At 48.4% G+C, this 16,565-nt stretch overlaps 1 protein-coding gene across 9 annotated transcripts in view; it reads left to right on the top strand.

Annotated features, from left to right (window-relative positions):
• rxylt1 (ribitol xylosyltransferase 1) overlaps window positions 1-16,565 on the top strand; it is a 44,082-nt gene that overhangs the window by 3,470 nt on the left and 24,047 nt on the right. For 4 of the 9 annotated variants that reach the window (XR_013498714.1, XR_013498713.1, XM_078219683.1 and 1 more), the window contains exons 2-5: window positions 4,631-4,834; window positions 7,683-7,785; window positions 8,813-8,868; window positions 11,257-11,571. Coding sequence is in view for 5 of the 9 variants with exons in the window: in XM_078219683.1 (XP_078075809.1) it covers window positions 8,816-8,868; window positions 11,257-11,571 (368 nt within the window). In the remaining 4 variants the exon portion in view is untranslated. Of the gene's footprint in view, window positions 1-4,630; window positions 4,835-7,682; window positions 7,786-8,812; window positions 8,869-11,256; window positions 11,572-16,565 lie in introns of those variants that run through there. The other 5 variants (XR_013498712.1, XR_013498711.1, XM_078219681.1 and 2 more) reach the window with 2 other exon arrangements.

Raw genomic sequence — 16,565 nt, 5'->3', positions numbered from 1 at the left:
GGTTACGGGAATAGGGCCTGGGTGGGATTGTAGTCCGTATAGACTCGATGGGCTGAATGGCCTTCTTCTGCACTGTAGGGATTCTATGATAAGGTTCGTTTATGCATGTCGGAGAGTCCTGTACAACATGAATGCCCAGCATGTAATGTTCATGATGGTTGAGCAAAACCTTACACCACTCTCGCCCCACATGACATGATCAAGTGAAGACAGCTCTGGCCACTGGACTGCACCCTAAGCTTTCATCTCAGCCGCAGGCATTGTCCTAAGCAGCACTCCAAGTCCTTGCACTTTTCTTGGACATTGAGGGGCACTCTCAATAGGTGCTTTAACATTGAGCAAGGGAATAGGAGTGCACCCCTCAGGCAGTGTTTCATGGCCACCTTTCTAAGGGGATCCTCAAGCTTACCCAGTCATCCAATGGTTCGGTAGTCTGTGTGTGAGGGATTAAGTGGAGAGTAGCAATCACTGGCACTCTAAGACATGGGTGCTGTTTGAGTGGGCATAATTGTGTGACTCGCCTGACTCCGAGCATGTCAATTGAGCTCAAGCTAAATGGTGTCAACTGCGACATAGTGCTCATCAGTGATATGTTTTTCCATTAATTTTGTGGTTGTCGTCATTCCACCCCCATCCCTGTGTATATGCATCCAACTTTTACTCAGTCTGTACTGTGCACTGTAGCCTGTGCTTTAAATTTGACAAGGGGGAATGATGCTGGCATGTAACCAGTATAATGCTATGCAAATTTATTATAATGATGTTCCTGGGGATGGCGGGGAACACAGCCGCCATTGATGGGGGGGCGGGGGGGAAACGGGGCAATCGCGTCCTGCATTTACGTCACCCGGAAATGCATCTTGGGCCTTTTGGTGATATTTTCCAATCGCCCGCCATGAATATGAGTGGAAAATCCCAGCATTGGTATTTAATTTTGCCAGCAATTGTTCTTCCCACTTACATATTATGTCCTGCTTATGCTAAAAATTCTGGGCTGTCTTTGGTTTTAATGGCCCTCCTCGTCCTATCCCAGTTTTAGTACAACCAACTAATGAGAGTAATTTGAATTTCTGAATTCAGGTCTTTGATTTGAATTGGATCAGCGCTTCTCAAACCTTTTTGTCCATGGACCACTTGCAGGTGGTAACAAAGCCCATGGACCACCTGTGGGGTCAATCCCCCCCCGCCCCCCCCATATACACCCCCCACATATACACCCCCCACATATACACCCCCCACATATACACACACAGGAAAATCTCAATTAGAATGAAAGGGAACTTAAATGGAATCTCTAAATGTTTTGCTGCTCTTTTGCAACTAAATATAATAAATTTATGTGCAATAATTTTATCCTCTATCATAAATTTATTCCAGAAACCAAAGTGGATGTATTTTCACATTATAAATATCAGTATTACATGAGAAGATATTTATTTTAGAAAACCAAAATGTGTCCGGAAATCGTCGCAATCTTTGAAGGAATTAATATTTATCTCAGGTTGATATTAATCAAATAAAATCAGCAGTAACATTAATCTTATCAAACTACAATTTTGTTGCTTTGGTGACTTGTACCATGCATGCAAGAGCTGATCTTGTAGTGTGATGTCACATTAGCTGTGTGAATGGGTGTCGTGGCCTCTGCCATGGTGCTGTGCGTCAGTGACTTGGATATTTTACCTGTATTTTTTGCTTTGATGTAATATTTCTCATCTATCTTTTCTTTAAACTGTAAAACTGCTTTCGTCTAATGATGATCATGGATCCCTACAGTGCAGAAGAGGCCACTTGGCCCATCAGGTCTGCACCTACTCTCTAACAGTGTATCTTATCCAGGCCCCCTCCCCTAAACCTATCCCCGTAACCGCGCACACTTCCTATGGCAGATCCACCTAACCTACACATCTTTGGACACTAAGGAGCAATTTAGCATGGCCAATCCACCTAACCTGCACATCTTTGGACTGTGGGAGGAAACCGGAGCACCTGAGGGAAACCCACACAGACAGGGGGACAATGCGCAAACTCCGCACAGTCACCCAAGGCTGGAATCAAACGCGGGTCCCTGGCACTGTGAGGCAGCAGTGTTAACCACCGTGTTTTGAGAGCAGGACATTCTTGGATAAAATTGGTCTGTCTAAAAATGGGTCGGTGTCTATTTTTTCTTAGCTGAATGGGTATGATCTTTTGGCTAGTGTTCAGAGTAAGTATATTTAAGTTATTTTCAATGTGGGGTACAGGGAAATGGAGCTATTCTGCTTATTGGACCCAGAATCCTGATCAGCCTGAAACATCCCAAGTCAAGTTTATCGCTGCTCATACCCTTAGTCCAATCACTGTTTGAGCTACCAATCTGTGTAAAGATCTGTCGGCTCTTGCCTTGCAGCTCCGGGCATTTCTTTTTCTGGTTTCTTGTCCAATGTATGTGTAATTTTTGTCAATTCTTCTTGCCTGTCTTCCAAAGAGCTGACCTCTCATCCCTAATCTCTCTGATCTTGACAAAGAACCCTTCTCCAGTGCTACATTACTAGTAAATGTTTGTTTCCTGCATGTTTTGTTGTATAGTTGCTGGAGGTGAAGTGAACAGAAGGGTTGCAGTGTTGCGTGTGTGCCTCAGGGAATAGCCCAGACTCTGATGGAGATAGAGACTTCTAAATGGAATAAGTTAAATTGCCTCCAACATTTCAATGAGACACCTGTCGGCTGCAAGAGAAAAAAAACTGTTTGCCTTTGTAGCACAGGATTACAAAGTTAATTTTGGAGGCTTGGTCTTTGCTCAGTTGTCGGTAGCAATAGGACGCTGGCTGCAAATGGCCTCAGCATTTCTGAATTGATGCTAATGGATGGCTTTAATGATCGTGATACAGGCTAGGACAGTAATAATGTACAGGGCAGAGAGCGGGGAGAGTTTCTGAAGTGTGTTCGGGAGAATTTCCTAGATTAGCAGGATTCTAGTCCAACCAGGAGGGAAGCATTCCGGGTTCTGAGGAATGAGGTGGGAGGGGTGAATCAGACGTCAGCAGTGGTCATAATATAAGGTTTAGTCATGGAGTCATACAGTGGCACGGTGGTTAGCATTGCTGCCTCACAGCGCCAGGGACCCGGATTCAATTCCCAGCTTGGGTCACTGTCTGTGCGGAGTTTCGCCCTGTGTCTGCGTGGGTTTCCTCCGGGTGCTCAGGTTTCCTCCCACAGTCTGAAAGACATGCTGGTTAGGTGCATTGGCCATACTAAATTATCCGTCAGTGTGCCCGGACAGGCGCCGAAGTGTGGTGACTAGGGGGATTTTCACAGTAACTTCATTGCAGTGTTAATGTAAGCCTACTTGTGACACTAATAAATAAACCTTAGCGCAGAAAAGGCCTTTCGCTCATCGAGTCTGCACTCTCAGTAACTACCACAAACGGCACACTAATCCCATTTTCCTGCACTTGTCCCATATCCTTGAATGTTCTGATATTTCAAGTGCTCATCCAAATACTTTTTAAAGGTAGTAAGGTTTATGGCCTCCACTACCTTCCCAGGCAGCGCATTCCAGATCCTCACCAGCCTCTGAGTGAAAAAGCTTTTTCTCAAATCTCCTCTGAACCTCCTGCCTCTCACCGTAAAACTATGCCCCCTTGTGATTGACCCCTCAACCAAGGGGAACAGCTGCACCCTATCACCCTGTCCATACCCCTCATAATCTTATAGGTTAAGCATTGAAAAGGACCAAGAACAATCAGCCTAAATATAATTTGTTGGAGATGGGCTGATTTCAGATGGGTGAAAATGGATCTGGCCCAGGTGAATGGAGAGTAAGGTGAAGCAGAGAAAGGGTGCATATGACAGATGTCAGGTTAATAATACAATTGAGAACCAGGTTGAATGTAGAAAGTTCGGAGAATAAGTGCATAAAGAAGTCGATGACCAAAGAGGAAGTATGAGAAGAGCTGGAAGCCTAAGAGAAAAGGAACTCAGAAGTCTTCTATAGGCAGATAAATGGGAGGTAAAAAGAGAAATGGGACTGGTTAGGGTCCAATGAAGAGGTTTATGCGTGGAAGCAGAGGAAATGGCTGAAACTACAAAATGACTAATACGTATCTGTCTTTATCAAGAGTGGAGATGCCAGCGTTGGACTGGGGTGGGCACAGTAAGAAGTCTGACAACACCAGGTTAAAGTCCAACAGGTTTATTTGGAATCACGAGCTTTCGGAGCGCTGCTACTTCAGATGAAGGAGCAACGCTCCGAAAGCTCGTGATTCCAAATAAATCCGCTGGACTTTAACCTGGTGCTGTGAGACGTCTTTATCAAGGAGGAAGATGCTGCGAAAGTCACAGTGAGAAAGGAGGTAGTTGAGACGCTGCATAGGCTAAAATTTGATACGGACGAGATATTAGGAAGGTTGTCAGTATGTAAAGTTGATTGGCATCTGAGGCTGCTAAGGGTGGAAACTGGAGGCACTGACTTCCTTCAAGGGCGGTAATATATTTATGATAAGTGTGGACGTTGTTTTCTAGTGTTGGGAACAGGTATTCTGTTTTTAGTGCTCTTCAAGCCCATTTGAGTTCGTCAACAAAACCGCTCTTGTTTCCAAGCCGCTAGAGTAGAATTTTAGTTTATATTGTGCTAAATTTTAATTTGCAGGCAGCACCCGTCCGTGGCAGAAGATTGATGAACAGAGGGATTTTCAGCAGGCAGGACAAGCCAGTGAGTGGAATCCATGGGAAGAGGATGAGAAGATGGAGAACGCTTTGCAGCATAAAGCTCAGCTGCAGGGATTTCAGAAACAAATATTACAAAATCGATCCAGACAGAAGAAGGTGCAGATCTGGGGCAAAGCTGCAATTGGTAAATCACCTTCAGAAATATTCCACAATAGCATATCAATGCTGTATTCCCTACTGGTGACAAAGCTTATATTTCAAGTAATTGCAAGTACTGGGAGAATATATTTTGCAGTAATATTTTTTCCACTTCCATGGGAATGTATACTTGCCGCGTTTCTGAATAAGTTATCAAAGCATCTTTCTTAGGAAGGAAGTCAAATTTCTCTTTTACAATGATGTGAATTGAGATTGGGTGGCACAGTGGTTAGCACTGCTGCCTCACAGCGCCAGGGACCCGGGCACGGTGGCACAGTGGTTAACGTTGCTGCCTCACAGCGCCAGGGACCCAGGCTCAACTCTGGCCTCGGTCGCTGTCTGTGTGGAGTTTGCACGTTCTCTCCGTGTCTGCGTGGGTTTCCTCCGGGTGCTCCGGTTTCCTCCCGCACTCCAAAGATGTGCGGGTTAGGCGGATTGACCATGCTGAATTGCCCCTTAGTGTCAGGGAGTTAGCAGGGTAAATGTGTGGGGTTACGGGAAGAGGGCCTGGGTGGGATTGTGATCGGTACTGTAGGGATTCTGAGATCTTTGTACTGTGTGGTATTGTAGCTTCTGAGCTCATCATTTTCTTTATTTTGTCTAGTTTCCTCTGGTTGACCCTTTGGCCTCCTTTTGGGGAGCTGCCCCTTTTACTTTGTCCTGACTTAATCTGAGTTTGTTTATTTGGTTTGACCTAAAAAGAGGGCAAGAACCTTGCTCTGATGTCATTATCGAGCTAATTAAATCTTACCTAATGCGCCTCTTCCTCTCTCCTCCCACATCTCTCTCTTTCCCGTATTTCATTTTCTCTCCTCTATCCCTATTTTTAAGCATGCTATAGCAGGTGCATAAAAGAGGCCTGAGGTGAGTCACTTATTAGCTCCCTAATTGCAACAGTAAGTTTGAGAAGGAAGCACAGTGTTTGTCGCACAATGGCTGGAGGTGAAATGTTGAGGCCGGTTGCAGCTCCCAGCTGCTGGCTTCAACTGAACAAAGAGCATGTCTCCGGAATTAACTTTGCATCAATAAGTAACCTGAAGCTACAAAAGCAAACATTGGCTTTGCAGAACATAGGTGACAGATGCCTCTCACGTGAAGGCAATTTAACTAATCTGATTTGAGATCTAAGTCTTCACCTGTAAAGGCAGAGCCTGAAGTATTTCCTGAAACCTGTAAACAATACTACAACCTTCTTTTCATCCTGCACCTTACTCTGAGAGTTCTGAGCTATCTGTGATCCCATTGCCCACCCACCCCTCCTTCTCCGGTTTAGTATTATCAACAAATTAAACTAAATTGTCTTCTGAACACCAAGTCTTTGATTTAAATGAGGATGGCAACAGAGAACCCGTTTTTCCAGATGTTCCCTATTCAATCTGTATTTTCTGCTTTTATTTAATCCTACTGGGTGTTAGCATTGACCAGAAACTGAAGTGGACCGGCCATATCAAGACTGTGGGTTCAAGAACAGGTCAGAGGTCAGGAATTCTCCAACAAATAACTTGCCTATTGTCACCCCAAGATGTGTCCACCATCTACAAGGCACAGATCAGGAATGTGATGGAGTAATTTCCATTTGCCAAGAGTGTGACTGCAACAGCATTCAAGAAGCTCAACACCATACCGGACAAAGTAACCTACTTAATTGACAACCCATGTGGGCGGCACGGTGGCACTGCTGCCTCACAGCGCCAGGGACCCGGGTTCAATTCCTGGCTTGGGTCACTGTCTGTGCAGAGTCTGCACGTTCTCCCCGTGTCTGCATGGGTTTCCTACAGGTGCTCCGGTTTCCTGCCACAGTCCAAAAGACATGCTGGTTAGGTCCATTGGCCGTGTTAAATTCTCCCTCACTGTACCTGAACAGGCGCCGGAGTGTGGCCACTAGGGGATTTTCACAGTAACTTCATTGCAATGTTAATGTAAGCCTACTTGTGATACCAATAAATAAATTTTAAACCATCTACTACTAGTCCCATTCACCCCTCCCACACCTTCATACATTCACTCCCTCCATCAGCGACACAGTGGCAGCAGCCTGTACCATCTACAAGATGCACTGCAGCAACTCACCAAGGTTCCTTTGACAGCACCTTCCAAACGTGCGACCACTGCCACCTAGAAGGACGAGGACAGCAGATTCATGGGAGCACCACCACCTGAAAGTTCCCCTCCAAGCTCTCTCCATGGATGTTGCCAGACCTGCCGAGTTTATCCAGCATTTTCTGTTTTTATTTATGGATAATGATTGCCTGGACAAGAAAGCAGAGGCTGGCCAGTGTGCAGAGGCTGGCCAGTGTGCAGAGGCTGGCCAGTGTGCAGAGGCTGGCCAGTGTCCACAGGATGCACTCAGCCACCTTCTAGAATACCAGTAAAGGAATTGCCGAGAAAAGCAAAAACTATGTTGAAGGATTCGGAATTATACAGTACATTCTAATGATATATGTACAACTGGATTCTGATCAAGAAGCTCGCTACATCACTGCAACAGCTGAATGGGATTCACAGTCGAGTTCTCAATGCATATGAACCCACTGCACTAACTTGATTCCATTAGCTTTCAAAACCACCATCACAAGGACTTATAGAACGGTTAGACATTTGCACACAATGTTGGAAGTCCCTCCTTTAGTCAGAGGCTGTACCTTGAATAATGGGATAATGTAGGGTTCTAGTTTAAGATTTTGGAAACATTTATAAATGTCTCTTGTGTCCACAGAAATAATGTCATTTAAGAACCCCTTTCTGAGGTTGATTGTTGTGATTTCTGTATTGACACTGTTGCACAATGACTGGCTTTAAGTTCTGCAGCTCTAAACCCTTCCTCTTTCAAATAGGACTTTACCTCTGGCAACATATTCTTGGTGGCCAGCTTACACCAAGTGATGTGACGGCTCACTGGAGAGAAGGGGAACTAAAGGCTGGAAATCTGCATTTAAGGTAAAGTTTACTTCTATGTGAACTGCATCTTGTTCTCTGCAACCAAACGAGTTTTACACAGGGGCGAATTTTCAGATATGGTCAGGAACACTCATTCTGTGTGCACTTTAATGCCATCTATACCATAATAAAAAGAAAACTTAGTAACTGTACACGTAGTAATGTGTGAACTTACGAATTAGAAGCAGGAGTAGGCTACTCGACCCCTCAAGCCTGCTCCGCCATTCAATAAGACCATGGCAGATTTGATTTGATTTATTATTGTCACATGTATTAGCATACAGTGAAAAGTATTGTTTCTTGCGCGCTATACAGACAAAACATACCGTTAATAGAGAAGGAAACAAGAGAATGAAGAATGTAGTGTTACAGTCATAGCTAGGGTGTAGAGAAAGATCAACTTAATGCAAGGTAAGTCCATTCAAAAGTCTGACAGCCGCAGGAAAGAAGCTGTTCTTGAGTCGGTTGATACGTGACCTCAGACTTTTGTATCTTTTTCCTGACGGAAGAAGGTAGAAGAGAGAATGTCCGGGGTGCGTGGGGCCCTTAATTATGCTGGCTGCTTTGCCGAGGCAGCGGGCAGTGTAGACAGAGTCAATGGATGGGAGGCTGGTTTGCGTGATGAATTGGGCTACATTCACGACCTTTTGTAGTTCCTTGCGGTCTTGGTATAATTGTAATATAATATATAGATATAATTGTAATCTCAACTCCACGTTCCTGTCTACTCCTGGTAACCTTTCACCCCTTTGCTTATCAATAATCTACCTACCCCTGCCTTAAAGATATTCAAAGACTCCGCCTCAACCACTTCTTAAGGCAGAGAATTCCAAAGCGCCTCAAACCTCTGAGAGAATTTCTTAAATTCTCATTTCTGTTCTAAATGGCAACTGCTTATTTTTAAACAGTGAACCCGAGTTCTAGGTTCTCCCACAAGAGGAAACATCCTCTCTACTTCCAGCCTGTCAATACCCCTCAGGATCTTGTATGTTTCAATCAGGTCACTTCTTACTTTTCTAAACTCCAGCAGATGCAAGGCTACCCGGTGCAACCTTTCCTCAGAAGAGAACCTGCCCATTCCAGGTAATAATCTAGTAAACTGATAATCCAGTAAACAGGTAATAATCTAGTAAACTGTTTCCAACGCATTTACATCTTGCCTTAAATAAGGAGACCAATACTGTACACACTACTCCAGATGTGACCTCACCAATGCCCGCTCATAACTTCCCGACTCTTGTATTCAATTTCCCTTGCAAAAAAAACAAAAGCTTTGCTAACTACTTGCTGCACATGCATGCTAACATTTTGTAATTATACTAGGATACCCATATCTCTCCGCAACTCAGAGTTCTGCGATCTCTCATCAATTAGCTGATGTGCTTTTTCATTTGTCCTGCTCACATTATACTCCATTTGCCAGATCTTTGCCCACTCACCTAACCTATCCATATCCTTTTGTAGCCACTTTATGTCCTCTTAACTTACTTTCCTACCTATCTTTCTATCAAGAGCAAATTTAGCAACCGTACCATCGGTCCCTTCATCCAAATCATGTATATACATTATAAAAGGTTGAGGCCCCAACACTGAGCTCTGTGGCACACCACTCGTCAACTCGTCACATGCTGCCAACCGGAAAATTACCCATTTATGTCTACTCTGTTTCCTGTTACCTAGCCGATCTTCTTTCCATGCCAATATGTTACTCTCTCCTTATACCATGAACTTTTATTTTCCGCAATAAATTTTGGTGTGACACCTGATCAAATACCTTCTGAAAATCTAAGTACGATACATCTACAAGTTCCCCTTCATCCACAGCACATTACTTCAATGAACTCCAATTAATTGGTTAAACATGATTTCCCTTTCACAAAACCATGTTGATTACTCTGCCTGGTTACCTTGAATTCATCTAAGTGCCCTGTTGTAACATCTTTAATAATTTTAAAAATTTTCCCTATGACAACTGGCCTGTAGTTTCCTGCTTTGTCTCTTTCTACACGAGCACATTTTTCTTTTTTTTGACGCTGTACTGAGTGAAATTCGGTCCTTTGAGTTAATGGGGAAATGAATAGAATGCAGGCAGGAGATACAGTGCAGGCTACTATTTGGATATATTAAGAATCAGTAAAGAAAGGAACACTGCTAAAGGACTGGTGAACACAAATTTAATTATCAGGAATCATAGAATCGTAGAATCCTACAGTGCAGAAGGAGGCCATTCAGCCCATCAAGTCTACACCGACCACAATCCCACTCAGGCCCTATCCCCATAACCCCATGCATTTACCCTAGCTAGTCCCCCTGACACTAAGGGGCAATTTAGCATGGCCAATCCACCTAACCCGGACATCTTTGGACTGGGGGAGGAAACCGGAGCACCCGGAGGAAACCCACGCAGACACGGGGAGAATGTGCAAACTCCACACAGACAATAAGCTGCGAATCGAACCCGGGTCCCTGGCGCTGTGAGGCAGCAGTGCTAACCGCTGTGCCACGGTTTTGCCCAGAGAGGTAGAACTAATCTAGGAAAGTAAAGAGTAGTTAGTTTAATGTCAGTGACAGGAAACATACTCTCATTTTTGTTAAAAGATCGGTTAATGAAACATCTGATTATATTGTATTCAAGTGTTTTATATTAAAGTACTTCTCTCTTTCCCACCCTGCTTTCTGATCATCTTTAGTTTCTTTGGTACCTTTCATTCCATCCATGAATTTTAACCATTATCCAATGAATAATGTACGCTATAAGATAAAATTAAATGGATTTAGAATTTGGGATATGTTTGGCATATTCTCAGGAAAAGTTGATAAATGCTTTTGTACCTAACTTGTTGTATCATAATGAAAGTAATTTAGTTCTTGGAATAATTTTGCTTGTTATTTAGTTCATTCTTTTCTTGAATTGTTCAAAGTATGGTTAAGTGAAACCATACTTGGAGCAGCAGAGGTTGAGGGGAGGTTCAGTAGAGGTGCTGAACATTTTGAAGGTTTCATAAGTAGATGGAAGCATTTCCCACTGACAGGAGGGTCAGTAACTCAAGCGCGCTGACTTAAGATCATTGGCAGAAGAACCAGAGGGAAGATGAGATTATTCTGTTACAATCCGGTGTGAAAGGGCGATGGAAACGGATTTAATAACTTTCAAAAAGGGATTTGTATACTTGAAAAAGAAAGTAATCAGGTCTGCGGGGACAGAGCAGGGGAGTCGGATTATTTGAATGCCTCTTTCAAAGCTTAAAAACATTATTTGCGACGAATAAGTAAACTTTACTTTTTTCAAAGGTCCTTCCGCAATGATGTACAATTCGACGATTGATAAAGCCTTCCATTAGCCAAGGTTGATGATAAAACCCGAGTACATTTCCTGGTTGTTAAGCCAGTCCCTTGTTCTAAAAGGTTTTTGAAAAGCACTGTAGGTTGGGAAATGTAGTTTCACTTAAACCATACTTTGTTTCTGTTCAGATTCTGCACTGGCCCTGCTGTGGTGCCTGGGCGCATCCCGCTAGATACTGAGAACCTGGTGCTCGTGCTAAATGGCAGAGAAGGAGGAAAGATCAAGTTTGCCACCCAGTGGCTGCACTATGCACAGACACTCTTCCAGACACACAAGCTTCAACATGTTGCTGTGGTTCTGCTTGGCAATGAGGAGTGTGATAATAACTGGATTGAGCCCTACCTCAAAAAGCATGGAGGATTCATCGATTTAATTTTTCTTGTGTATGACAGCCGTTGGGTAAACGAAGAGGATGTTTACCAGTGGCCTCTGGGAGTGGCGACGTAAGTGGATTGTTAGCTTGTGGAATGTTGTCTATCTCCTGCGTGTATTTGTTTTAACTTTCTTCTTTACAATTTTGTAAGCTTTGCTTTATTTCTTTATTTGCCTGCTGCTCCTTGCTGACATCTTCTGAAAAGATGTCAGGTTTCACATGTATACCGACAACACCCAACTCTACCTCGGCACTACCTCTCTGTCACTGTCTTTAATTTCATCCAAATAAATTGGAGAAAGACAAAAGCCGTTGTCTTCAGTGCTCATCACAAACTAAATTCCCTAACCAATGACTCCATCACTGAACCAGACAGTTTGCAACCTTGATATCATATTTGACCCGAAGATGGGTTTCTGAACACACATCTGTGCCATCACCAAAATTACCTGCTTCCAACTCTGTAACATCTCCCAACACTGCCCACCTCAGCTCATCTGCTGCTTAAACCCTCATCCATGACTTGGTTACTTGGAGCTGGACTATTCTGGTGCTCCACCGGCCGGCCTCCCAACTTCCACCCACAAATTTGAGCTCTTCCAAAACAGTTGCCTGTATACAACCTTGTACCAAGACCCTGTTCCCCTGTTATCCTTGTGCTCGGAGACCTGCATTGACTCCTGGTCTGGCAACTACTCAACCTAAAATTCTCATCCTTGTTTAGTTTAAAATCCTCCATATCTCTGTAACCTTCTCCAGCTTTCCAACTCTCTCTCGAGATCTCTACCCTTCTTCAGTTTTGGTCCCTTGGCCATCCCTGATTTTAATTGCTCCATCACTGATGACTGAATCTTCAGCTTTCTAGGTTCGAAGCTGTGCCTTGCCCTTCCTAAGTCACAAAGTCCCCTACACGCACGCGCTTTCTCCCATGCTTGCTCTGTCTCTTTAAACCTTGAAAAGTGCTCAGGAATTTGACTTGGGGGGTGGGTGGGGGGGGGTTTGCTGCTGAAGAGATTCCCGCTTTTTCACATTTCCATATTACATACTTGTCACATCTGCCAGGATGGGTCCTTTTTAACATGTACGTCAACAACACCCAGCTCCACCTCTCTCCCAACAACACCCAGCTCCGCCCCTCTCCCCATAACGCCCAGCTCCGCCCCTCTCCCCATAACGCCCAGCTCCACCCCTCTCCCCATAACGCCCAGCTCTACCTCCCTCCCAACAATGCCCAACTCTACCTCCCTCCCAACGACGCCCAGCTCTACCTCCCTCCCAACGACGCCCAGCTCTACCTCCCTCCCAACAACACCCAGCTCCACCTCCCTCCCAACGACGCCCAGCTCTACCTCCCTCCCAACAACACCCAGCTCCACCTCCCTCCCAATGACGCCCAGCTCTACCTCCCTCCCAACGACGCCCAGCTCTACCTCCCTCCCAACAACACCCAGCTCCACCTCCCTCCCAACGACGCCCAGCTCCGCCTCCCTCCCAACAACGCCCAGCTCCACCTCCCTCCCAACAACACCCAGCTCCACCTCCCTCCCAACAACGCCCAGCTCTACCCCTCTCCCAACAACACCCAGCTCCACCTCCCTCCCAACAACGCCCAGCTCTACCTCCCTCCCAACATCACCCAGCTCTACCTCCCTCCCAACAACACTCAGCTCTACCTCCCTCCCAACAACGCCCAGCTCCACCCCTCTCCCCATAACGCCCAGCTCTACCTCCCTCCCAACAACGCCCAGCTCTACCTCCCTCCCAACAACGCCCAGCTCCACCTCCCTCCCAACAACGCCCAGCTCCACCCCTCTCCCCATAACGCCCAGCTCTACCTCCCTCCCAACAACGCCCAGCTCTACCTTCCTCCCAACGACGCCCAGCTCCACCTCCCTCCCAACATCACCCAGCTCTACCCCCTCCCAACAACACCCAGCTCCACCTCCCTCCCAACGACGCCCAGCTCCACCTCCCTCCCAACGACGCCCAGCTCTACCCCCTCCCAACAACGCCCAGCTCCACCTCCCTCCCAACAACGCCCAGCTCTACCCCCTCCCAACAACACCCAGCTCCACCTCCCTCCCAACAACGCCCAGCTCTACCCCCTCCCAACAACACCCAGCTCTACCTCCCTCCCAACAACACCCAGCTCCACCTCCCTCCCAACAACGCCCAGCTCTACCCCCTCCCAACAACACCCAGCTCTACCTCCCTCCCAACAACGACCAGCTCTACCTCCCTCCCAACAACGCCCAGCTCCACCTCCCTCCCAACAACGACCAGCTCTACCTCCCTCCCAACAACGACCAGCTCTACCTCCCTCCCAACAACGCCCAGCTCTACCCCCTCCCAACAACGCCCAGCTCCACCTCCCTCCCAACAACGACCAGCTCTACCTCCCTCCCAACAATGCCCAGCTCCACCTCCCTCCCAACAACGCCCAGTTCTACCTCCCTCCCAACAACGCCCAGCTCCACCTCCCTCCCAACAACGCCCAGCTCTACCTCCCTCCCAACAATGCCCAGCTCTACCTCCCTCCCAATGACGCCCAGCTCCACCTCCCTCCCAACAACACCCAGCTCCACCCCTCTTCCAACAGCGCCCAGCTCCACCTCCCTCCCAACAACGCCCAGCTCTACCTCCCTCCCAATGACGCCCAGCTCCACCTCCCTCCCAACAACACCCAGCTCCACCCCTCTTCCAACAACGCCCAGCTCTACATCCCTCCCAACAACGCCCAGCTCTACCTCCCTCCCAATGACGCCCAGCTCTACCCCTCTCACAACAATGCCCAGCTCTACCTCCCTCCCAATAACGCCCAGCGCTACCTCTCTCCCAACAACGCCCAGCTCTACCTCCCTCCCAACGACGCCCAGCTCTCCCCCTCTCCCAATAACGCCCAGCTCTACCTCCCTCCCAACAACGCCCAGCTCTCCCCCTCCCAATAACGCCCAGCTCTCCCCCTCCCAATAACGCCCAGCTCTCCCCCTCTCCCAACAACGCCCAGCTCTACCCCTCTCCCAACAACACCCAGCTCTACCTCTCTCCCAACAACGCCCAGCTCTATCTCTCTCCCAACGACGACCAGCTCCACCTCCCTCCCAACAACGCCCAGCTCTACCTCCCTCCCAACAACGACCAGCTCCACCTCCCTCCCAACAACGACCAGCTCCACCTCCCTCCCAACAACGACCAGCTCTACCTCCCTCCCAACAACGCCCAGCTCTACCTCCCTCCCAACAACGCCCAGCTCTACCTCCCTCCCAACAACGACCAGCTCCACCTCCCTCCCAACAACGCCCAGCTCTACCCCCTCCCAACAACACCCAGCTCTACCTCCCTCCCAACAACGCCCAGCTCCACCTCCCTCCCAACAACGACCAGCTCTACCTCCCTCCCAACAACGACCAGCTCTACCTCCCTCCCAACAACGCCCAGCTCACCCCCCTCCCAACAACGCCCAGCTCCACCTCCCTCCCAACAACGACCAGCTCTACCTCCCTCCCAACAATGCCCAGCTCCACCTCCCTCCCAACAACGCCCAGCTCTACCTCCCTCCCAACAACGCCCAGCTCCACCTCCCTCCCAACAACGCCCAGCTCCACCTCCCTCCCAACAACGCCCAGCTCTACCTCCCTCCCAACAATGCCCAGCTCTACCTCCCTCCCAATGACGCCCAGCTCCACCTCCCTCCCAACAACACCCAGCTCCACCCCTCTTCCAACAACGCCCAGCTCCACCTCCCTCCCAACAACGCCCAGCTCTACCTCCCTCCCAATGACGCCCAGCTCCACCTCCCTCCCAACAACACCCAGCTCCACCCCTCTTCCAACAACGCCCAGCTCTACATCCCTCCCAACAACGCCCAGCTCTACCTCCCTCCCAATGACGCCCAGCTCTACCCCTCTCACAACAATGCCCAGCTCTACCTCCCTCCCAATAACGCCCAGCGCTACCTCTCTCCCAACAACGCCCAGCTCTACCTCCCTCCCAACGACGCCCAGCTCTCCCCCTCTCCCAATAACGCCCAGCTCTACCTCCCTCCCAACAACGCCCAGCTCTCCCCCTCCCAATAACGCCCAGCTCTCCCCCTCTCCCAACAACGCCCAGCTCTACCCCTCTCCCAACAACACCCAGCTCTACCTCTCTCCCAACAACGCCCAGCTCTATCTCTCTCCCAACGACGACCAGCTCCACCTCCCTCCCAACAACGCCCAGCTCCACCTCCCTCCCAACAACGACCAGCTCCACCTCCCTCCCAACAACGACCAGCTCTACCTCCCTCCCAACAACGCCCAGCTCTACCTCCCTCCCAACAACGCCCAGCTCTACCTCCCTCCCAACAACGACCAGCTCCACCTCCCTCCCAACAACGACCAGCTCCACCTCCCTCCCAACAACGACCAGCTCCACCTCCCTCCCAACAATGCCCAGCTCTACATCCCTCCCAACAACGCCCAGCTCCACCTCCCTCCCAACAACGACCAGCTCTACCTCCCTCCCAACAACGCCCAGCTCTACCTCCCTCCCAACAACGCCCAGCTCCACCTCCCTCCCAACAACGCCCAGCTCTACCTCCCTCCCAACAACGACCAGCTCTACCTCCCTCCCAACAACACCCAGCTCCACCTCCCTCCCAACAACGACCAGCTCTACCTCCCGCCCAACAACGCCCAGCTCTACCCCTCTCCCAACAACGACCAGCTCCACCTCCCTCCCAACAACGCCCAGCTCCACCTCCCTCCCAACAACGCCCAGCTCTACCTCCCTCCCAACAACGCCCAGCTCTACCTCCCTCCCAACAACGCCCAGCTCTACCCCTCTCCTAACGGCGACCAGCTCTACCCCTCTCCCAACAACGCCCAGCTCTACCTCCCTCCCAACAATGCCCAGCTCTACCCCTCTCCTAACGGCGACCAGCTCTACCCCTCTCCCAACAATGCCCAGCTCTACCTCCCTCCCAATGACGCCCAACTCTACCCCCCTCCCAACGATGCCCAGCTCTACCTCTGTCACTACTATCGACACTAAGCTTCTTGCTATATTATCTGACAGGCTTTCCAC

This window comes from Mustelus asterias, chromosome 9, assembly GCF_964213995.1.
Source record: "Mustelus asterias chromosome 9, sMusAst1.hap1.1, whole genome shotgun sequence".
Lineage (NCBI taxonomy): Eukaryota > Metazoa > Chordata > Chondrichthyes > Carcharhiniformes > Triakidae > Mustelus > Mustelus asterias.
The sequence above is the reverse complement of the archived record's forward strand: the minus strand, read 5'-3'. Positions and strand labels throughout refer to the sequence as shown.